The sequence below is a fragment of the Aquila chrysaetos genome, chromosome 6, assembly GCF_900496995.4.
Source record: "Aquila chrysaetos chrysaetos chromosome 6, bAquChr1.4, whole genome shotgun sequence".
Lineage (NCBI taxonomy): Eukaryota > Metazoa > Chordata > Aves > Accipitriformes > Accipitridae > Aquila > Aquila chrysaetos.
Genome location: NC_044009.1, coordinates 6912140 through 6935616, shown reverse-complemented (window position 1 = coordinate 6935616; position 23477 = coordinate 6912140). Strand labels below are relative to the sequence as shown.

General features: G+C 43.6%; 1 protein-coding gene across 3 annotated transcripts in view; it reads right to left on the bottom strand.

Moving 5' to 3' along the window:
- The window catches only part of LOC115342529 (kazrin), a 312869-nt gene that overhangs the window by 162905 nt on the left and 126487 nt on the right, over positions 1-23477 (bottom strand). For all 3 annotated transcript variants that reach the window (XM_041124135.1, XM_030017746.2, XM_030017743.2), the window contains one exon: positions 7928-8085. In XM_041124135.1, the coding sequence (XP_040980069.1) occupies positions 7928-8085 (158 nt within the window). The remainder of the gene's footprint in view (positions 1-7927; positions 8086-23477) is intronic.

The following is a 23477-nucleotide window of genomic DNA, read 5'->3' as shown; positions in this document are numbered from 1 at the left end:
CTCGGTTCCCCTCTGACTTAAAGAAAGGTGTCCATCTTGTTTTCTCAAGTGCTATACCCTTTATATATACACACGTATATATATTTCTCCCACTCACGGTGCTGAGTTGCTGCTATACAACATCCAGCTTCGACCTCTCCCCTCCGTGACCATTCCCTCTTGCTGACCTCCACAGGGTAATGAAAACATAAAAGTCAATGCTAATTTATAAGCAATTAAATGAACAACAGACCTGTTGAGAATCTCACTCCTGCACCCTTTAAACATGAGGTTGTGCTCTCCTGCTTGTACAAGTGAGGGGTTGTTTTTTTTTTTTTTTGAGTCTTTTACTCTTGCAGGGTTGCAGATATTGAAAGCATTTCTGAGCTTTCAACCGCAATATCAAACTTAACTCAAAATAATGAGCATTTCCCAGTACCAAAGGAGCAGGAAAAAAGAAAGAGGGAGAACGAAACCAGAACCAACCCGATGTTACTGTGCTGAACCATCTTGTATCCAATGCATTACCATCAGCTCCGGTCTTACAGGACTTGGGTGGTAGCAAATGTAATGCTTTTTTTCAGTACCGTTACTTAGTGATATAAATATTTTGTTGCGGCGATGGTAGGCAAGAGAATCCACCCTTTGCATGGTCCCAGCTCAGGTTTGTCCCCCACTATGACAGAGTTTTCTAACCCCTCCTAATTCCTGCTTCGTTTCCCAAATCGGATCATTTAGGCTGACGTCCCCCCCCATCCCAACGCTCAGCCCTGCAGTACAGGGACGGTCTCCTCCCTGCCTTGGAAATTGCTTTTTTCCACCGCCCCCAGCACAACTCCGCAGCAGCAGAGCAAAGCGTATCGAGAACTGCAGCACACACTGCACCGCGCGGGCAAGGACCAAATTGAGACGCAGCACCGCGATGGAGGGATGGCAGGAGCCTCAGCAACAGCAAGCATCCGCGCACGAGGCACCAGCTGAATTTAGATTCTCTTCATGAGGCAGACAGTCATGTTTTGTATGGATAAGGATTTAACACGTTCAAGATGTCTTTTTCTTTCCAGTCCCAGGGGAGGATAGGAGTGGAGGCTGGCCAGGGTACAGCTGTAGCTAAATGACCACGGTGACCCTCAGATGACAACCCTGCCAAGCAGTAACACTGGAAAATGTACAGTGACAACTATTCTTACTCGGCATCCAAGCACCAGGCTGATCACACGTATTGGTGTCAGACAGAGGAAAACGTTGGACAAACCTGCTCCTCCCGTGCCAGCTAAATGCTGAGAGCCCCATTGGTGCCATGGGGCCACGCCAGTGTGGGGCGAAGGACGGACGGGTCAAGAGTTGGAATTACAACAAGAACAGGCTAAAGCAGACCCTGAATCGGCCATGGCCACTTTGCCTAAAATATCAGGTCAGCATGGATTTGTTGCAAGGCAAATTTTCCAGATTTAAATATCTGGAAATAAATTAATTTTAAATACTCACAGAAAAACTATCTTCAAATCTGGATTAGCTTTTCCTTTACTGTCTCAGGTGTCTACCTGAGATAGATTGGTTTGAACCATACAGGGCTTGTGGCCTCTTCAGTCATGCATCAGAGGTTGTGCAAACCCCATCTTTTCTGCCATTTACACACAGTAAGGAAATTTTCTCTGTAACTTAACTCAAAACTAACTAAATGGCATCACACATTTCAGAAAGTCTCTCCCTTACACTAAAACTGAAGGACAGAGAACAGCAGCCTAACCCACCCCCCCCCCCCCAAAAGAATCAATAAATTACAGGTGGCTAAAACCAAGTGACGAATAATCAGTGAGCCCAAGGTATAACATTGAAGAGGATCACAGCTCCTACCAAGCCCCACCATTTGTGGGTGACTAATGATGCACAGAGCTGTGCTGGTAAAGACAGCGACATGCACATTACAGCACACCTATTTTAAGGGTATCTTTGATCTCCCCTCATTATACGGCACATCATTCTCCAAATAAATTGAACTAATAGAGGCAGTCCGCAAATCAATTTTTCCTCTCCCGGACCACGAAGAGAGGCAGCGGGTTGTCAGGTACACGTCTAGGGACAGGCACCGCAAACCGGGCTCGTTGTAACACATGCTAATGATGTTACTCGACACAACACGGCCCTTGATGAAGCTTGCTAGGTTCTGCATTTTATCTTCTCCTCCTTCAACAGAAACGAGAGTCTTTTGTGCTCCCTTTCAGACTAGACCTAGAGGGATCATTAGAAGATGTGCTGCTGGCTTGGAAGTGGCTAAGAAGATTTCTTCTTATGGAAATGGGATGGCAAGATTAATGTAAAAAAATACAACATGCGGAGCAGCAGGTTTGTTTTTCAGGCTTTCCCCTAAATATATCCTGATTTTAACTGAAGCTTTTTTCCAAGCCAAACCGGCGTACAAAATGTGAACACTGACATACATGGACGCCAGTTTACAACTGCATTTTGATAGTATTCCATAACAGAGAACTAGCATCATACCTATTTCTGCATCCTCTGAAACACGTCAGTGTGGTGAGGATGCTTTCAGAACTCAAATAATGTAAGTTTATTGAAACAAAGAGCAAATCCTCCCTTCCCTTTTCTTCCTGTTGATACTAATATGACCTACTCGTGTAAAAATAAAGGTCCTGGAGTTTTGCTCCTGAAGCTCAGTCTGCTACAAGTCTGAGGAGCAGATGGTGGTAAGTGTTTAACTAGCAAGCAAAATATTGCAACAACATGGTCGGTTTTGTACAACAGAGCTCCATAGAAAATAAGAATTACACTAAAGGTCAGTTGATGAAATAGCATTACTCTGCTACTAGTTCTGCGGCTATTATCACAGCCGTCTCAGTAACAGCCTGCCTCAGAAAGACCATAGAGGCTACCGAAGGAAAGATTATAATGTGAAAGAGCTCAAGAATTTTTTTTTTTTTTCTGGGTGAGAAAAAGAATGGAGGTTAATATAAAAAAACAAAGCTAAACAGCTGGTGGGGTGTTGAATGGCTAAAAGTAAGTCATGCCAAGTAGGCTTTCCCTTTTTTCAAAAACTGAAAGACTCTCACCTTAGATGATTTATTTACAGGATCCAGTGTCAAACTTAAAGGGCTTATGGTGGTGCCAACTCAAACACTCAAATAGTTTCCAAAGAAAAACAGGGCAAAATCCTCTACCCAAACTGGTATCAACTTCCAGCAATCTCTACAGACCTGTCTTGGTAGACACTTGGTAAAGTTCATCCCACTAGTTAATGAGAGCTGGAGCCATTTTATTCAGAGTAAAGTGCTAGAACATCAGATTTTAAAGAAAAAACCTTCTAAATGTAAATGAAAGGGTTCTTCCCCCTCTGATTTTTGGGCAATGACCACACTATTTTGTCAACAACTTAGGCCAGAAGTACCACCAGGTTTATTTTCTGTCTTTAACTAAAAAAGAAATGAACTCCTCAGCAGAGAAACGATTTAGTGTCTCTACACCCTCACGCTCTCATGCCTAGCCAACACCTGAAATCCAATTAAATTTAAGCTGGGTGCCCCACAAGGTGACTAAGCTAATCTTGCTCTTAAGTCATCATTTGTGGTATGATTGCATCTGAAAAGTCCAGTCCAAACCAAAAGATTGTCTCTATGTCTATTCCTTCCTTCTATAACACCACCTAAGAGGGCCCTGACAATAATCACAACACTGTTGGGGATGGAACTGAATGAAAAGATGGTATTTCTCCCAAAGAACTTAAAATCCACTTGAAGGCAATTAAACACTTTATGGAAGTAACTAAATGTACTGAACTTCCTGAAAGCTTGGCTTTTAAGGTCAGGCATCCAGAAAAATTGCATGTGTTCTTTCATATAAGAGAGAATATTACCCTACGTCTAAGGCTGATGCTAGTGCCTGGATGCACCTTTTCAATTCATTAGACAAATTGCTTTGGCAAACTGCTAGATTAGAGCTGATGCATATGACTCAGCCCTTAGATGTTATGTACCTTCTGCTCCATGCCAGTTAAGTCGCTCACAATAGCTATTAGAAACAGAAAGTCAAGTAAAACAAAACAAAACAAAAAGTAATTTAGGCAAAGCTGGGGGGAGATTTAAAGTTTGCAGGTATAATGGATTCACGTCACGTGTGTCTCAGAAGCAATAAATCCTGCTTAGGGAAATGTCTGAAGAAAAAACACTGCTAGGCTATAAAATTCCACCTCTGAGGATTATAAAACAACATGCACAGAGCAAACATCCTTTCCAAGCATAATAGGACTGTCAGAAATGATTGACAACAATGACAATCTATCATAGGCTGCCGTATCCCTGTGATAGCATCTTGCACGGGGCTGTCTGGCAGAAATGAAATTGTTTATTCATTCCTATACCATGCGGAGGATGGAACATGTCATATAGAATAAATGTACCTTTTCTTTCCGTCTGCTTTTATGCACCCGCATTATCTAAGTACACCTTTTAGTTCATATAACACTATTTCAATTTCCTCTCGGATTTCTCCCCCCTTTCAGGTCGGCTATGCAGATGATGACTTTCTAAGCGCTGTTTAGGGGAACGTGATGCCTTCATACCTCCAGACTGATGTCAGGAAGCTGCTGCAAACCTGAAACAAATATGAGAAAAGAGCAATCTGGATGCAAAGCTCCAACCCTCTCTTGGAGGGAAGGTGAGGCTCCCTCTCCAGAGCTCTGCCAGCCCGGCAGCAAGCATGCGGGTCAGCGAGCAATCGCTCCGACGGGGTATTTTCATGATGAGGAAATCCTATCCGGGGTGTGTAATGGATGGAGACCACCGGGGTCAAGAGATCCCTGCAGATTGTAATGACTTTCATTAAATCACTGTCTTCCCTGGGCAGAATTTGAGCCGACAGCCTATTGCTGAGAGACTCCACACAGCTTATTACCTATCCCCGCATGCAGTTTAATACCGCTGACGGGGCTGACAGATCAGCAGCCGACTCTCGGCCAGCCCGCACTGCAGCTCCCGGCACCATGCTCACGCTCATCCTGCCAATGCTACTTCAGTTGACATCAATGACATTTCTGTAGGCAGGAGGAGGGCAAAACATGCAAGGTAATGCCCCGTTCTCCATGGAGAAAGCCCTATTGCTTATGGGAGATGAGGCGATCCCCCCCCCCCCCCCCCCATTCAACAGCTGTTTCTCTATTCTGTGTTTACCAACAAGTGACCTCCAGGCCTCTGTGTTGTGGTTCCTCTTCCCCACGCTGGTAAGCATCGCTGGTAAGCATCCTCGTTATTTTGTCCTTTCAGTGATACATTGCTGAGAACGGGGACAAGCACATGGGCATGGTTCCCAGCGCAGCCTGGTCTAAAAATGCTCACAGCATTTTCCAAAGTGGAAAACTATGTTTGATTGGTTTCATGATTCATCTTAAGCCAAAAAAAAAAAAATTATTCGAGATCAAAGTTAGATCCATGGTGGATCCGAAGCCTTTGCTTCGGCCACATCTCCTGGCCTGCTGGTGTCCAGGCAGAGTTACTAAAATTTGTACAATTTCTCTCCGCACCAGAAAGGCAGCAGGCAGGAGGCATCGTCCCCACAGGCTGTGTTTTCAAAGCAGATTAATAGCGTCAGAGCAGTGAGAAATGCCCGTTAACCATCCCCTTTGATCAGTCGCTTCTGGTGGGTTAGCGGTCCAGCTAATTTCTACCCAAAATTTCAAGCTGGATGTTCTCTCCTCCAATTATCTACCAGCCAAAATCAGGCCCACACCAAGAGAGGAGGAAAGGGAGTAAAAGGGCCAAGCGCTGGATTTCAGCTTATCTTTGTACAGAGCCTTGCACAATCAATCTTGTTTAGAGCTGCAGGGCTCCATCTTCCCGTAAAAAACACTAGCTGGAAAGAAATGAGATCAGGTAAGGAAAGGGAAATAACGGCATTGGTGATATTTTTCCCTCCTGTGTAATTAGAGTCATAGGGCACTCTACATCAGGGTTAGTACGTACTTTATATGCACACACTGGCGGTGATATTCCTGTGTAGGTAGCTTGCTGCCAGCCTCATGTTTCTTTCATTCCTCAGAGGGTTTATTTTATTGGGGTTTTTTGTACTTGATGTTGTCACCTGTTTAGTTCCATCCTTTTACTCAGCACTACCACTGCCCACCTTGTCATCCTTCCAGCCCGAAAATCCCAGGCAAAAAACTGTCCTGTCCTTTCTGGGAAGAGATCCAGGCACATCATGAGGATGCAGGAGCACTTGACATTTCCCCATTGTTATTAGCATTTCCTTAATCAGTCACTCTATCACAGGCACCACTTAATATGCATTCAGGACAACTGATAAGTGGTAAAGCAATTCTCAGGTGCTAAAAAAAGAATTCCTGCAAAAGGGGATTACCAATAGGTACCTTTTTGCCTCATATTTATTTTAATCTGCAACATGCAGATGCCTGTAAGCATCTGCTTACTCTCATGCCTGACTCCCCAGAGGTATTCCCACCTGCAGCACAGCTATGGGAGCAAATCCAAATGCACAATTTAACCCTTCATGTTCCCCATGACATTGCAGCAGTGTTCCATCCCTTGCTTTGGGGTAAATAGCGGTGGCTTGGCTAAAGGCATACAGAAGCGACATGAACACCGTACCCAGAAACAAAATCCTGAGCACAGCTGTAATGGTTTGCTCACTGTGCACTCCACAGCCTCCAAAGCCTGGAAGGTCTCCCTGTGCAAAAATATCCAACATTAAAATATGTATGTCACTAATAGCAGGGATTCCCAGGCCACTTCTCCCATGCAACAAGATCCCTACTAGCCAAAGTAATTAGGACCAAAGGCTTTGAAAGCGAGAGGAGCAGATAAGATAACCACCAGACTCCACACGGGAGAATATGGGAATAAAACATGAAAATGTGTAGCTTTCTCTGTTTACATTTTCCATTTAGGCACTTGTAAACTGCTGGCAGCAAGTCACGGGAACCCGGGCCCTGGGGGCCAGTTGGTTAACGGAGCGCTGGGTAATTGCACTAACACTATCGGCACCGACCCACGTTGGTACTTGCAATGGCAACCCGGGCTTAGCATGGGAGAGCGATCAGGAAAAGCCCCGAAGAAGATTATTTTGCTAATCCTTACAGGAATAATTTCCTCCTCTTTTATTTTCTTGTTAGGCTTCTAACAAGAGGCGATGGGCACAAGCTGCAATACGATACCAATAAGATGCTCAGAAAAACAAAAAGTCCCTTGTGAGAGCGGTCAAAGTGTGGAGCAGGGGCTGTGGGATCCCCATCCCCGGAGAGCTTCAAAGTGCTCACGACAGTCTCAGACCTGCTTTGCCAGATTTTAGGGCTTACCGGAGGAGAAGGGAGAGGAGACCACCCTGTTTTCAAAACAGCCTTCCCATACAAGCTGCCATTTTACATCCAGGCTTTACAAATAAAGACCAAAAGGGAATATAAAAAAATAAATACCCTGAATATTTCAAAGGGGTTTTTTATAGAATAAAGGAAGTACACTGTAACACAGTAAACCTACAGAGTGAAAGATTTTATGTCGAGGCAGCAAAGGCACAAAGAAACATCTGCACATCATTTCATGACTTCTAACTGGCATTTTAGAGCCTGGCTAAACCAACAGCTCAGTTACGTGTCTGGCAGTTCTAAAACTGGCATTCAGCACAGATGCTTGGTGGCAAGATGATTTTCTTTTGCTAGGATTGATGCTGGGTATGTTGCTCCATTTTCTCCTGAAACTTCAGAGCAATTTTCATCCTTAAATGTGAAATCCAAGCCCATCACAAGCTGCGTGCTCCGTGCACCGAGATGTCCTTCCCGCAGCTGCGCATTTCAGGAGCCAAAGTCAGTTTTAAACAAGTGTCAGGGACTAATGTTTTCCACTGCTAAAACCGCCTGTAAAAATGCCTCTGGATCTGTGCAATGTGCCTTCCTCGTGTCCTAACAGATGGGAGTTTATTGATTTCCTACCTGTGCATCCATTAGGAGGTGCCTCATCAGCATCATGGCATTTTTCAGAGATTCCTTCTCGCTGGGCAAAAAGGCATCTTCATCTTCATCCAGCGTTTTTGACTTGTTGACGATAAAATGGGAGATCTGGTCGTTCAAGGAATGCAGCGACTCCACAGCTGCAGAGACAGAGAGGGAAAGCAAAACAGGGATGAAACCATGTTGGAGGGAGCTGACACCAATTTTGCAGTTTGAGATGAGCTACGGAGCGCACCCTTCTTTCGAAAAGTGTAGCTGGAAATTGGTCCCCATTACCTCCCTTGGCCTCTCAGCTGAGAGGACCAGAAAAGGCACAATACAGACTAGCAACAACTGTAAAATCAAATACGGATGGAGAACCACAGCAATAACAGGATGATGTGGCCTAAATTAACACGATAGTGTTAATTTTTGGTTACTTCCAGATGTCAACCAGATTCAGTCAGAATCTAAACACCGCAATCTCACTGCTCCCCCGATCAATCCACGTGCAGTCAGTTTGCCCTATGTGATAAGGTTTTGCAGCACAAAAGTTGTATTTTTAATAGTAAATGCGTGCTGCAGTGAACATGAGGGTAACGAAAGCACTGAGCTATTGCTATAAGGATCAATAATTCTAAGTAACCTATAGATATACATGCATCTATAGGTAACTCATCTAAGGTTTAAGGTTACACCCCAGCAGTAGCTAGGGCAATATATGGGTGGGAACAAGATGCACTGAAACATTCTGAAACAGAAGAGTAGTTGGTTACAAATATTACTTTTCATAAATTTGTCTGATATTAGCATTTACAAAACCCAGTTGAAACTGAAGATCCTTTCTGTTAAGAAACAAGCCATAAGCCTTATCCCCTAGGATATGGCAAATCTAAACAGCAGTACTGTATAGCTGCGAAGAAAGCAAATTGCCCAAGGTCAAATAACAGGTTATTGCTAGAGTAAAAACAAGAAAAAATTAGTCTCCTGACTCCCAGCTCAGAGACCTGCTCCCTGCGATATGCTGGGACCCAGAACTTCAGAGAACATGAAAGGCAGAGGCTGGAAAAATTGGCTTTTTATTAGCTAGGCTAGGAGAGAGCAAGACCAACAACTAAAATATTGCTCATTTTCTTTCTTCATGATTATCGGTATTTGAAACACTGTTAATCTTTTAAATTCTCCTTCATAGGGTCAAAACCCAAGTATTATATATGGGATTCTGCTCCCAGCCATGCACATCAGAAATCACCACCTCCATGGCTCACAGAAGTCCCCCAGCAATTTCACACACTTTATGATGCTGCAATTTATACAGGCTGTAATACACAAACTAATGGCAAAATTTATTTCCGCCCAATGAAAAGCTTTGCATTTCTACAGATTTGAAAAGTCTGTGATGCAATTTGCTTTTAAACCATCGCAAGTTTGGAGTTTTCATTTTTACTGTAGACTCATTAAATAAATGAGGCTCAAATAATTCTTCAGTGTATTTCTTTCTGCCAGTGGTTCGTGCAGTGAAACCCTTTGATAAGCTTGCGGCTCAGAGTAACACATCACTGTCACACGCTGAACTGTGCTTCAGCGGTACATACTGCAAATCCTGATTTGCTCAGGCTGTTTATGAATAAGGCAATGTGTTATTTAGGACTCTCTGACAAACTGATTTTAAGAACACGAGGCAATTGAAATATACTCGACCTAGTTCTGTCCAAAGCAGATCTTACCACAAAATTCAAAGTAGCAAAGATTAACCAGAAAACATACTCATTAAGAAGCAAATCTTCCCCAGACAAAAGGTCCGTAACAAATAACAGGTATGTTTCCAAAATGCAGGCGTGAAAGAACAGAATCCTCCTTACTGAGAGTGTTTATTTTTTTATTTAACAAAATAAAATAAAATCTGAACCTTACAAAGCCTTGGGGGAAGTCTGAGGAGATCGGGAGGATTCCCCAGGCTCGGGGTATTCATGTCCCTCACCACTAACAGAAAAGGTATTTGAGGCTCACAACGATGGGTGGGCCCATTTTAAAGCATACCATAAATCATATTCAAGATAAGGGCTTTGGAATAACTAATTGAACCAGTTCCACCTTTCCCAAGTGCGCGACAGCCCGGGCTTGGGACGTCCGTGGATCACGCACGTGCACCGTGCTCGCTGGCAAAGCCCGGCGGCTGCAGCCCGGCAGCCTGGAGAGCAGGGCAGCCGCTCGGCGCGTTTGCCTGAGCCTCTCAAATATAAGGATTTGGGCTTTGCAAATCGCTCCACTGAGCAAAACGGAGGCTTGCTTCCTCCGTATCAAAGCAACCGAGTCCTACATCCTTGGCACCTTCAAGGTAGAGCAAATCAGCACGGTGACAAGTATTTCGCTGGGGTGGATAGCATACCAAGCTGGTCACGCAATGGACCAGCGGCACCTCTCGTGATTAAGTAATACACGACCACCAACACACGTGGGAACTTTTTCCGGCACCACAGTTTCTCTCTGCACAACACAGTTTATCATATTGATTATGTAAAATCTGGGCCTTCTTCCATAGCACTCTGTCCTGGTCATTGCCAGAAGAGATTTGAGGGCTTGGATGCATCTCATGCCGCCCTCCCTCTGCACTGCAGCAATTACGGACCGCGTGCCTAAAAGCTCCATTTTCCTCCTACATTTTCTCCCCACAATTTACAAATTGCTTTCTTGCTTTGCTAGTCTGAGGTTAAACTGGACAAGATCAAGAGCTGTTACCGACAATTCTGTAAGGTCTGCTTTTGTTTAGTTCAGTACGTCAATACCTCATTTACAGCAGAACGGAATAAGAAGACTAAGGAGCCTCAACAAACACTTCCCCCGGCCAAAACATTTCAGTGCTTCGCTCCAGAGCAAAACTTGCTGATAACACGTAGACAAAAGTCACCTGCACAACAAATCCTCCCTCGCCTTTTAGCTGGCAAGACCCAACCACGGCGGGCTGAGGCGCCCCGGCAGCAGACCCACCATCAAACCCCGCTTTGACTGCAGATGCACGGACCGTCGGCAGAGCGGGAGGCAGGAGCGCGTTTGGGGGGTGTCCACATATGGGTGTCCCCATATGGCAAATAAATGCCTAAGACTGCAATGTGGGCGTGCAAATTGTGAGGTCCGTGAGTTACCCGTTGATTCTGGTCTCCTCCCACGTGTATTTTGACAACGCGCATGTCCTGCACCAGTGCCAGGGACAACATTTTTAGTTTTCTGCCCACAGTCCTCTGGCAAGTCTCTGTATGCATTTCCCATACTCAGCCATCTAAAAGTTTAAGCGCTTTCTCTTTTCCGAGGCCCATTACCATGGCTTTGTTCACGCCATTATAAATAAGGGTCTGTCAGCATTTCTATTATAAATCTCTGCAAGTCAGGCAGAAGGATTCATTCCAGCAAAGAGTGTGGTGCTGATGTGATATTTTTTTTTTTCCCCCTCTAATGAAAATGGAAGTGAGGAGCTAAAAGCCACACAGAGCTTTTGCCTTCTTAGAGAAGTTTTATTTCCTGAAAGGGAGAAAATCAGCATTCCTCCATTCACAGGCACACAAGGATTTCTCCAGCACCGTATCACTTTCCAAAAACAGTTTTACCAAAAATGTGATGGCCTGCAAGCAAAAGCTTACATCTATCCTGACTATATAATAATTTTACTGATGGGTGGGACTTATGTACATCACACGCTACTGTACGTCACAACCCAAGCCAGCGTCACGCTTGTAAACCAAACATCTCCTCCTCGTGGGTCAATGCACGTGAAGCCGGAGGTATGTTGGAGCGACGCTCTGCTGTGGGCACGGTGTTCTGGGGAGCAGCATGGCACATAGGTGCGATGGAAACCACGTGTAGCTAAGTTTCTCCAAGACACCGTGAAGCAATCATTTTATAATCATACGTCCTCACACCAACCAACACGCAAAAAGCCCCAGGAAGCTGTAGGTTTTTCACACAGAATAGCAGCAGCTATATGGCTGCACGCAGGCAGCAGCGGGTTTGATTTTCTTATCGCTCCCAGGCTGCCCCAGCACCTCTTGTCAGACACATCAGTCCTGAAAGCCATCTTCCCAGCGCTAATGCATGAGGATTGATTCATCCCATCCTTTCTGACCCATGAAGAATTGAGGACAGATCATTTTCTTTATACTCCAAAATTTTGTCTTGAGCCATAAGCCCACATCTGCTTTCAGTAATATGAATGTATATCAGAGTTATCTTCCTCGAGCTAATGGCTTCCTTCCAGATTTACACCGACTGTGACCAGAAACTGGTATATGGAGCAGTTCTCCCAGGCTTTATGATCTTAAAGTAATTCAAAACAAACGAAGTTACTCTAACCTCCTTATCTGAAGCAATAGCTCTATATTCTCTGATATTTCTTCTCTTACCTTTTGGGAAGTTTAGTGTTGTTTGAGCAATATGTGGCACATTAAGCTCTGGGGGCAAATGCTTCTCTCATTTGTAATTCTCTAGGTTTAGAAAGATGCCAGAGAAATCAGAAGACATATTTTCCAGTAAGAATGCGGAAAAAGCAGATCAGTATTTGACTTGCACTAATTTTTATAAGCATCTGCCATAGCACTATGTTTAAACTCTGCTTAAAAAAACAAACCTTTTTCCATGCAGAAAATGGAAACTGTATTCAAAAATAAAATCGTCTGAGTCTTCCTCATGAAAGTAAACCATGCATTTCCGAACCTCCGGCCTACACACAAAGTAAAAACAAAGGAAACCTAAAAACCCAGACAATTTCTGACACTGGTTTTCTGGATGTCCTGTGTCAGTCTGCAACACAGCTTCCAAAGGGCCCTTCTCATAAGCAGAAGAAATTTGATATTTCTCATTTAAACCAGGAGGAACTTCCTGCCTTGTGCCGGCTAAAAATCTAAGTGAGAAGGATAATCAGGCAAACCCTCCATCCCTCTCAACATGAAGCCTTAAACATTTTTGCTGAGCAACACTTCAACTAAACCCAGCAATTTCCCTGCAAACATATGAGACTTTTTAAAAAAAAAAAAGATTATGGACCTCAGATATAAACACAGGTATGTTCAGCTCAGATTAAAAGATACTTCTTGATCCCATTAAAAAAAAAAAGGAAGAAAAAGCAAAGAAAAAATAAAGATGACAATTCTCCCTCGCTGTATCAGCCCTCTTGGCTTCAGGTTGATAACACATCAGTAACGCTGCGAGCGAGACAATCAGCTAAGTAAAAGTTACAGCTATCAAAGCCCCATTGGCTTCCCAGCTTTTCCCGTTCCAATTTCACCATTTCCTTACTGCGAGGAACAATTTCAAGAGGCGAAGAAACCATAACAATCCTCCATTAGTGCTTTGACATCACCTACGAGAAGAGAGAAAATGGTATCTTTCAGAAGCGGTGTTTTTCTCTGCTGCTATCAGAGATGATGCGCCGTGTGGGGGTTTTTCAGGTGAGGACCATTTGCCACCCCCAGAAGCAAGAACGAGTCAACAACACTGGGTTTTTTTGCAGGGCTCTTCGGGGTGCGAATCACCGGAGCCTGAAGGACGTGCAGGGGAGAAAGGAAATTGCTTTCTGTCAGAGATGAGAGAAAAAATATACTTGCGCCAAAGACTACTTCAAGGAAGAGGCTGAAGCAATAAAGTTGTTCCAGCAGACCCCATTTTATACACTCCAGCTACTGCCCAGATGAGTACAAAATAAAATAAACTGTAAATAATATATCCTGATATCTACTTACAAAAGCCAGCAGAGTCTAAAATTAATTCTCACTAGCAAGAGTGACTAAATGAAAGAAGACGGACACTATCATAATTTTATCAAGGGACATGGTATAAGGATTCCTGGGCTCATCAGCTGACTCTGCTGCAAAAAATTCGAGAAGACATTTAAGCCAGACTTCTCTGTAAGCAGTCAGCACTTGCCACCGCGACTGGAGATTTGCTCCCATGGAGAGAAAAGCCAAAAAGCCGTGCTGCGTGCACAGATCCTTTGAAAATCCATCCCAGCTGAGCACGGAGCAGTCTTTAGAGCTACGGGCTGCCAGGGAAAGCTCACCTGCTAATGAGTCTTTCTGACTATCCAGCAAAAGGCAATGATGTGTGTGGGCAAACTGTGCAATTCATTATCACTTTATATTACCAAACAGCTTCTTGAATAACATCTACGGGTGTTGTTTTTGCAGAGAGGGGGAAAAAAGATACATATATATATTCAAAGCACTTCAGGCCTTTCCTTTACAAGCTCTCCCCACTTTATCTGCATTACCACACCAGAGTCAGTCACAGGTTTCTGTAACACGTGGGGCTCCAAAGCACCCGGCTGCATTTCGGCAGAGGATTTCAGTATCTCCCGCATCACTCTTATCAGCAATGATCCAGGTGATACCACCAGACACACCAGAGACCACCGAGCACAAGGCTTCCCCTTCTAATGGCTGGGCAACCCGCAGATTTGGGGCATTAAAGGCATGGAGACACTGACTGCACGCAGATCAGCAGCGTATTTTCTCCTTCATCTAAATCACAGCCAGTTCTCAAATACTGCCTCATCGCCCCGGCAACGACTGCTCCTCTCTGCACAGGTTTTGGGAGAAATTAAGAGTGTTCTTGCGAAAGCTCCAAATCCTGACTTTGGGACCAATATACAGCCAACCCTGTGGGTGTAAGCTTGGAAATTCAAGGCATTTCTGGGTTACGGCATGTAGATATGTACAGCGTCTAAAAAGATGATCTTTATAGAGCTCAATTATAAATAATGCCCGTCCTTATGTATGTTACTGAGGTTGTCTGATGGGTCTTTTGCTGGGTCCAAAAAAGGACATGCAAGACATGCAACAGTTCATTTTTGCCTGATTAATGATTCTGATTAGGAAGCCTTTCCCACTGTAGCATTTGCTAATTGCATTTGGACACATCAATTAATTTATTCACTTAGCAGTAGAAGAAATCTCCCTTTATAAAAACCAACCTCATGAAAATCGTTCCCCCCTCTCTCACACCAGTATTGCACCAGCTTAACACCTCTCACTTCCACCGAGATGAGAAGCTGATCTGCAAAGCCCACAACCATCGGGATCACAGGGCAGTAGTTCTGAGCAAAGGAAACCCATTTTCCTTTACACAAGCTGTGCCACATCTTTGCAGCTGGAAAAATACACCTTGGAGCACCAGCCCCATCCATTTGCTTATGCCACTTGCTGTTTACAGGACACAGCCTCACACTCGTACCTGCCTGCAGAAATATTGGGAAGATCTAGATCTGAAACACTCCATAAATATTTTCTCCTGTTACTGGTAAGAAGAGACCTACTGCTTTTTCTTTCCTTTGTGGTCTTTAACTTGTTTCAAAGGAGGCATTCAATAAGCCCCCTCGCAGGAATAATTTACCACACCATTAACCGAAGAAAAAATATCTGGTGTCTGCATTAGGGGCTCAATCACCTTTCAGAGAAACACTGTGAAGAACTCATTACAGTAATTACTAACGAGCTGGCCTCTTTGGGCTGTAAATGTTTTGTGTGTAACTGGCAAAGAGCTGCCTTCAGAGCTTCCCAGATGCAAAAGAAAGCCATCAGACCAATAAATGCTCCTATAGTTCCGGAGAAAAACATGCTAGGAAATGAAGCTGGTCATTTTTTCAGCTTATTAGTTTCTCCTTACAAATCTGACCTTTTTGGAAATGAAAAATGACATCAAGAAGTGGAGCTCTGTGGAGTCGTGGCACCTCTTTAATAATCAAAGTTTTTCATTGACAGGGGTTTTTTTTAATGCTGTAGGAGCTTCTTTCAAAGCTGGATTTTTAACTATTTCAATTAAAATATCGATTTTAAACTGTCCTTAAAAACATGGATATGTTTCAAATCCAGCAACATGGAAACAAATTTTGTAGTTTCTCATAACATTCCCCTTCCATGGACAAGCATGTATTTCAGCAGACAGTAGAAAAAGGGTGGGAGTTTCTGAACCATGCTGCAAGGGCGGATGTCCATATTCTCCTTGGACAAACCACCTGTTGCTCAAAAAAAATCCAGAGATTATGTATCCAAGATAGGCCTGTGCTGACTAGGGAAAGAAGAGCTGTTATATTTTGCTGTGCCTTTCTGGGTTTTTATTTATCAGCCCTTTGGAAAAGACTTTTCTTCTTTGCCTCAGTTTCTTCATCTCTAAATCATAGCTAGTGCCTCACAGTAGCGAGCTGAAGTTAAGAAGAGCTTAGCCAAAATTTTTAAAATTAAAAGGCTCAGTGCTTACTCTAGACAAAATACTGCCAGAGATCATTTAGAAAATAAACAATACATTTCTTTTGGGGTAATAGTCTCACTAGAGCTACAAGAATATCAGCAAGCCGAAGAAGTGATCCCATGCCTAAAAATCTTGCCTACTTCCCCCCCCCCAGCTGTATTAGACTAATAAATAATAATACCACTTACCCTAAAAGAAAAACCCCAAATGAAGATAAATTCCTCTGCTATGTTTATGCTTACTATGGGGAGACCGAGTGAGAGCACAGAACAAAGCAGCCAGCGATGGGGTCCTGCTGCTTTCGGGAATGCTTTGAGCCGAAAGAGCCCATGACTCCTCTAGCAAACTGGACTCCAACCTTTATGGCTGGACTATTGTTGTTTGCAGAAATATTTGAGATGTTTAATTCCCCAGAGAGCTACAAACTGCCAGACCAGGAATAATGTCAAACTTTGAGAAATACGGAAGGCATAACGCCAAACCAGTAAATCTAACTTCTGCAGGAGAAACTCCATTTAAATTTGCCAAGAACCAAAAAACCCTTTCCAAAGACAGACAAGGCATGGTGGCACCCAGCTTTACAGCTGCTGCTTTCTTGTTTCTCCTGGGTAATCGTTTATTTGTCGACTCTTTAGCTAATTGTGCAACTATTATATTTCATAAACAATAGCTACTTTATTTAGACAAAAAGGAAGTGAACAACAGAAATTACGTGTGCCAACACGAAGACAGCACGGGCCAGATATCCAGCTGCTATGAGCTGACTTCAGAGGAGCGATGCCCATCTGTGCTTGCATATGGGCAGTGCTATGGTGTTGCTGGGCTTTGGATGGGGTACAGGAGGACTGGTTCCTACATTGCCCAAAATTGGCTCCAGGATCTTGGATGGGTCATCTAAACCCTTAGCGCTTCAGCTTCCCAGCTGTAAATCCAAGTTCTGTAGTCCACGGAAACATCATAAACCACAAATGCAAGATGCCACTACTGGTGAGGGACTCGTTTGGCTTTTCCCTGCTATTCAGCTACAAATTAAGAATTGTTTCGGTTTAACAAGCAGCTCCTGGTGCAAACAGGATGCTCCGTCCCCTCGGTGTCAAAGGTGGAAGAAAAAACTTCCTGAAGGGAATTTAACAAATCACAAATCGCTTTTCTGGGTTCTGAACGAACTGAAATTGTTAGAAGGCAACTGGGCTTGATTTGTTTCCCACCAAACATCTGGAAGAGGTGAAGCAGAGTTACGTGTTGTTGTGAGTGTTGAGAGACTAATGAATATTGTCTTGCCAATCTGCTGGGGAAGCAATAATCAGAGAGGGTCACCAGAAATCCTGAAACTGGCTTAAAAAACAAGATGTAAAAATTAAACAATCTGGGTTTATTCACATCAACTCTTGCGATCTTTCTTTCGCCCTTAAGATGCACTTCACAGAAATGTTAGAGACTTAAAAAAAAAAACAAACCCCAAACCAAAACAAAACGGATTTGTCACGTAAGAAGAATGTCAACGATTATGAGACTTGCAAAAAAGTCATGAAAACTGGCAACCTGCAAATCTCTCCTGGGATGTGTCTGTATTTGCTGTTCATAGCTGAAAGAAAGGATGGAGGATACTGTTAAAGCAAGTGTTTAACTTTCCTTGGGAGCCACCTTCTTGAGCAGCTCTGCTGCTTAAAGCCATAAGATGTGACACTAACAAAATGCTGGGCTTAGCAATTCTACCTTAAAAAAAACTTTATTGGCAGAGCATTATAAAAAGCTAAAATTCAAACACTGGAAACGTATAGGTTGATAAACCTCGGCTGAGTACAGCGGATCAGAGGGTCAAGTTTTATCAAGCACTCGCACAAAACCAGCTGTCTCAGAGAGCCTGGGAGAGGGATTTGGTTCCTGCTGCAGATAAAGGTGACACTGAGGACCACACCAGATGCTACCTCTGCACTGATACTGCCAGCGGAGCCACACGCTGTCGGTTCCTGCCTGTTAATTGTTTTACTACTGCATTTCCTTCTCATCCAAGACCCATAATCCACAATGTGCAGAAGTAGTATTACCTCATTTTGCAGACTGAGAAATCCAGACCTTTTTTTATTCATTTAAACTATTCAGCTCATGGGAGAATGTCATCTGTGGATATACAATGCCATGGATATTTTGGCTTATTTGTAATTTATGCAATTTTGACATTACTGTATCAATTACTGCCCGATTCTGACTGGTACCCGTTAAGCCATTACATTCAATATCACCAACCCTATTTATGTGGAATAAAAATAGGCATCTAGAAATATATTCATGCAATCGAAGTTAAAATGAGACTATATTCAGCATTTAATAACCCCGACACGATTATATCTTTGGAGCAAAAGCTTCACATTCAAGAGACTTCTTCAGTGTGTCATTTATTTTTATGGGCACAGAACTGAATAAACTCCTCCTAAAATAAAGCAGATTTTTCAGACCAGTATTTAAACTTGTTATTTCTGCTAACTATGTCTATAAAATGCAGCAAGAGAGCATTCTTTGTAAAGAATATTATCCTGTGATCAACTAGGTCTGTATCCACAGCTTCAAACTTAGCTTTCCCTCTAAGTAAGAGCAAGTAACTGAAGCAGCAGTTTTAGAAAATCTTTCATGTTTCTATTTCTTCAGTATAACAGTGCACCAGCCTTTTTCCCAAGCAGTCAGAAACACTGACAGGCTTAACTTTCCAGAAAATGGGATTTCAGTGTCTTTAAAAATAACAAATTTCATTGTCTTTAAAAATAATAAATGGCATATACAAACTGCAGTGAAGGAAACTGCTCTTTCCACACTCCTTTGCAACAAGTACGATAACCCAAGTCTTGCTTTAGGTTCACAAGAGGCTCGTGCTTCACAGCCGAAATAAAGGTACCTGAAGCTGCCGTGTGCTTCGGAGTAGATGAGGGCTGACTCTGGAGCAGCTGCCCAGATCACGGGCAAATTGCTATGCCTTTTCTCATCTTACCTAACAAGAAATTTTGGAATAGTTCCTGACACAGTCAGAGGTAAAAAAGGATGGCAGGAAATGTGTCAAACTGTTCTTGGTTTTGTTGGGTTTTTTCCTTCCTACAGAAATGCTTCTTTCACTGAAAAAAAAAATAATTTTGAAAGGCATGTCAGTTGTGAGGTTTCACTTAGAAAACACACAAGTCTTAATGATGGTTAAGCGTATCCTCCTATGTGTTCAGGATGGCATTTTAACAGAATTTCATGGGCACTTTCCATTTCTTTTCAGTAATGTTGTTTTCGTTCTACCCGAGCATGATCATTTGTCAAATTTATGACATCTCCAGCAAAAAAGAGCAAGTAGAGCATTCAATACTAATTACATAGTATTCAAAAGTTTGTCTCAGTTGGAATCATTCTTTTTTATTTATTAGGTTTTCTAGATGCTCCTGCTAAGGTGCTTTTACCTCTGTTGCAATCAATGGGATTTTCAGTAGGGAGGGAGCACCTCATGACTTTTTTCATGTGGTAAAGCCTGATGGAAGAGTTTAAGTGCATTTTTCTTGTTGATGACCAGTGGGAAAATCAGTTGTTTCTAAATGGCCCTAACTACAGAAGACAATGCCTTCTTTGTTTTGACTTTCCTAGGTTTTGTAATTTAGCTTTGAACCTTGACTTCATGGCCGACCTCACATCTTATATCTAAATTACTCGCGCTGCATTTGTAAACATTTGCTGGTGGCATTTATTTCAGCAATTGGAAAGCAGGAAAAAACCAAATATCCCTGCAGACAGGGATAACATATATTGCATTAACCTCCTTTCCTCACTTTCATCTGTAGCCTTTGCAGCAAGATTGTTTGGCGAGGCAATGAAATTAAACTTTAATAAAGGACAAGAGGAGTAACTGTCACCAGTATGAAACTGAGGAAGCAGAATTTTGCAAGCAACGCTTGGAAGGACTGGGATTTTCCATCAGTCGTGTTCCTGTGCCAAGTCCAAGCGAGGAGCTCGGACTGCAGCCAGGCACTTGAAGAGATGAGATCATTGCAATACCCCAGCAGCGTGTGAAGCAGGTAAAACCAGAAAAGCAGCAGAGCAGGAGAGAAATCAAAATGCCTTCCTCTCCTCCGGAACACAGAATATTAGGTAAATAGAAAAGGTTTTGATTAAAATGTTCAAAACCCTTGAAGTGACTCAGAGACTCATTTCATTTTCAAACACGCCCACGGTTCTTTGGCTCCCGAGTCTTGGAGCAACTGTGGCATTTTGGCATCTGACTTGCTTTTGAGGATGGAGCTTAAATACTTCTGAAGGTGCGGGTCAAGGAGGGGAGTGATTTTAGGTGCCCAGCCCCCGATGGGTGGGAGACACCTCAAAATGAGACACATTTACTTGCTGCCATGACCTCTCTGCCCTGATAGCCCATCTACTCTGCAAAACCCCTGGAGCTGATCGACACATCCTACAGTCTCACTTTTCAGATGTTGGGCAGCTCTCGCTCCAACTGCCTTTCCCTGCATGAGAGTCTCTTTCAGCTGGCAGAGAGAATGACTTAGAGCTTCTGAGAGCCTTTCATCTTCCTGAGGCTCCCAAACATGCTTAAACAACAACATTAACATTAAAAGTTAATTCGCCCCGTTAATAACCCAGCCCATCACTCTGTTCTCCCCTGGCAGCTGCCTAAGGGAACAACCATTCTCTTCGGCACAAGCGTTTTGGCGGATGAAGGGAAAGCATTTCATTTTGACACTTGATTGACAGAAAGTGTCCCTGTTAATTACGACCAAAAAGACAAAAACAGAGGAAAATTATAATACAGCTCCATAAACTAATTTTGGTGTCATATTTAGGGGGTTCTTAGAAGATGCAGAGGGTGAGCTAAGACCGCACAGTGCAAGAGGTTTATTTACTCTATTTCTTACAAAGTCAGGGTGAAATCAGCACCAGACCTGCTAAAGTTCAATAGCAACACAAAATATTATATGCTTGGACTTGTGCAAATAAGAAACAACCTCCCGAATAGCTCCAGCTGCATAGAGGCCACCTCTACGCTCACCAGAGTAACTTCAAGGTCTTTAGTAGACTTCGTCCTTATCTATGCCAGTGTAATGCAGAATGACATGTCTTCCCTCTGCATTGCTTTTTCTCAACGTCTCGCAGTGATTTCAGGCTCACAGAAGGCCAACCTGACCAGGGTTGAGTCAGCAATGGCTGGGCGAACCGCTGGGCTCCAGGTACCTGAGGAGCTGCTCTGCCTGCTTGGGAAAGGGAAAAGCGCTGGGGAACCCCAGCATAAAAAGGACACGTGGTCTTTTGAAAACCTCTCTTCTCCTCCAGCTTCCAGCATTTCCCTTCCACCCACGTATCAGAAATCACGGAGGGAAAGGGAGAGCCAGAGGAACTACGTTGCGTGCCCGGTGTCAAACAGCACACTCAGAGCAGAGACTGGGACCAAACCCACCCCTTCAAATGAAGTCTCATGAAGCCTGCAAGGACTCAGTCCAGGTTTCCCAGGCTCTCCCATACAAATCTCAGACCAACAGACAGTGGCGGCTCCAGGAGACTCCTGCAGCACAGGCCTCCTGTTTCATTCCCACGGATTTCTGCACCCCGTTAAAAAGAAAAATACCCCAACCCTATTTTCTGCCTCCCCACCGAGGCAGTGTTCCCTCACCTGAACGGCGCTCCCTGCTCTTCTTTTCAGGTTTGCCATGGTAACAAGAAAACTGTGTATTACCAGTGTAAAACGGATGGGTTATGCTTTTAAATTGTCCTTCTGTCTCTAGCCGGGTTACGACATCTCCTAGCTACAAGACGTGCAAGACCGGCAATATGCTCACCACCGTGAAAAGCTGCAGCACAGCAAATCCCAGACAGTAAATACATCATTGGCTGCAGGCACGTGCAAAGGGCAGGCAGGAGTTTCGTGACTTTGGAAACCAAGAGGTAACGTGGTTGGAAAATAGGGGACGTTGGCTTCCCATTTCATTTTGTTGTGGGCACTGCGGGGCTGAGCTGGGCGAGCTGCGAGCAAAGCACACCCTCCTCTGGACAAGCCAGAGAGGTTGAAACACAAGCGGTTCCATCGGGGAGGCACTTGCCAAACTGCAAAAGGACATTACAGAGGCAAGCCAGGGTTTCTTAGCAACAGCATCGCATACAGGTCCATTAACTCCAAATTCCTCCGTGAGTAAATCCTGAGCTAGGAAAATCTTCAGACGCTTATTGATAGCCTGAGCTAAAGCATGCGTTCTGTTCAGTCTGACAAAGGGGAAAATAAAAGGTAGCCATTGAAAAGCAAAGACCAGAAATTACTTGCATTTTGGGGAGGACTCTTTGGACCTCTTAGAGATGTTGGACTTGCAGCTGGCTCGCAATTAGGTTATGGTGAGCTGCTGTGGTGGGTCTCTGCAAAAGCCTCAGCTGTAGAAATTGCTCTTGCAATTCTGCGAGAGGATTGCTTTGGCCAAGAAGGCAACTGAAAAGCAGCTCATAAAACACAACAAAAAACCACAGAGAGAGAATCAGAGGGCAAGAAGTGATTCACATATTATAGCAGTTTGATTTTCCCCTTGCAAAGTGCTTTGTATTTGTGGGACTCCATTGACTCATTTCAGTGGCGTTGCTCCTGATTTACTGGTGGCACAGCAGACCGAACAACAGCGAGACCAGACAAGGTGGCCAGGAGGCTCCTCCTCTTCCTTTTTAACCACCATTTGCAATATTTCTATTGTGATTGTAGCTGACAGCAACTGTGACTTTATTTCACCCCTAAGTAGCTCTTTATTTTCTCACAGTCCATCTCTTGGAAACATGCAATGGTTTGAACAGCTCCGCTTCGGTTTTGGAAAGCTGCATCTTAAATGCAGCCGAGCGCAGACTGAAAATGCCATGGCGAGAATCAAAGTGTGTATTTTAAACACATTTCAAAGATGATTTTAAGACACTCTCAGAGAGGTGGGAGACGAATACTGTTTGAACCATCACAATGTTTGAATGCGTGGAGGTGGCGATACTGCGCTTGCACACAGAGCACAAACACACCCGGGTTATCCGTATGCACTGTTTTAAACATTACATTTTCATAGTCTATTCAGACTACACATATTCTTTACGTTTCTCATTAAAAGGGCCCTTTTTCAGATGATCATTGAGTTATCATCAGAGATGATGAAGTTAACGTGAGAAAAAGGCAAGATAAGTACATTTATAGGCTGTATCGGTGCACTGGGATGTTCGCTCGCTTGAAAAGGTCAGCTCATTTTAGATTGTCTATTTGCATAAATTTTCAGCAGTCAACCCTTGCTCTTCCTCTGATACAAATGGGAAACCTGCATCAGATAGAGTTCTCAGA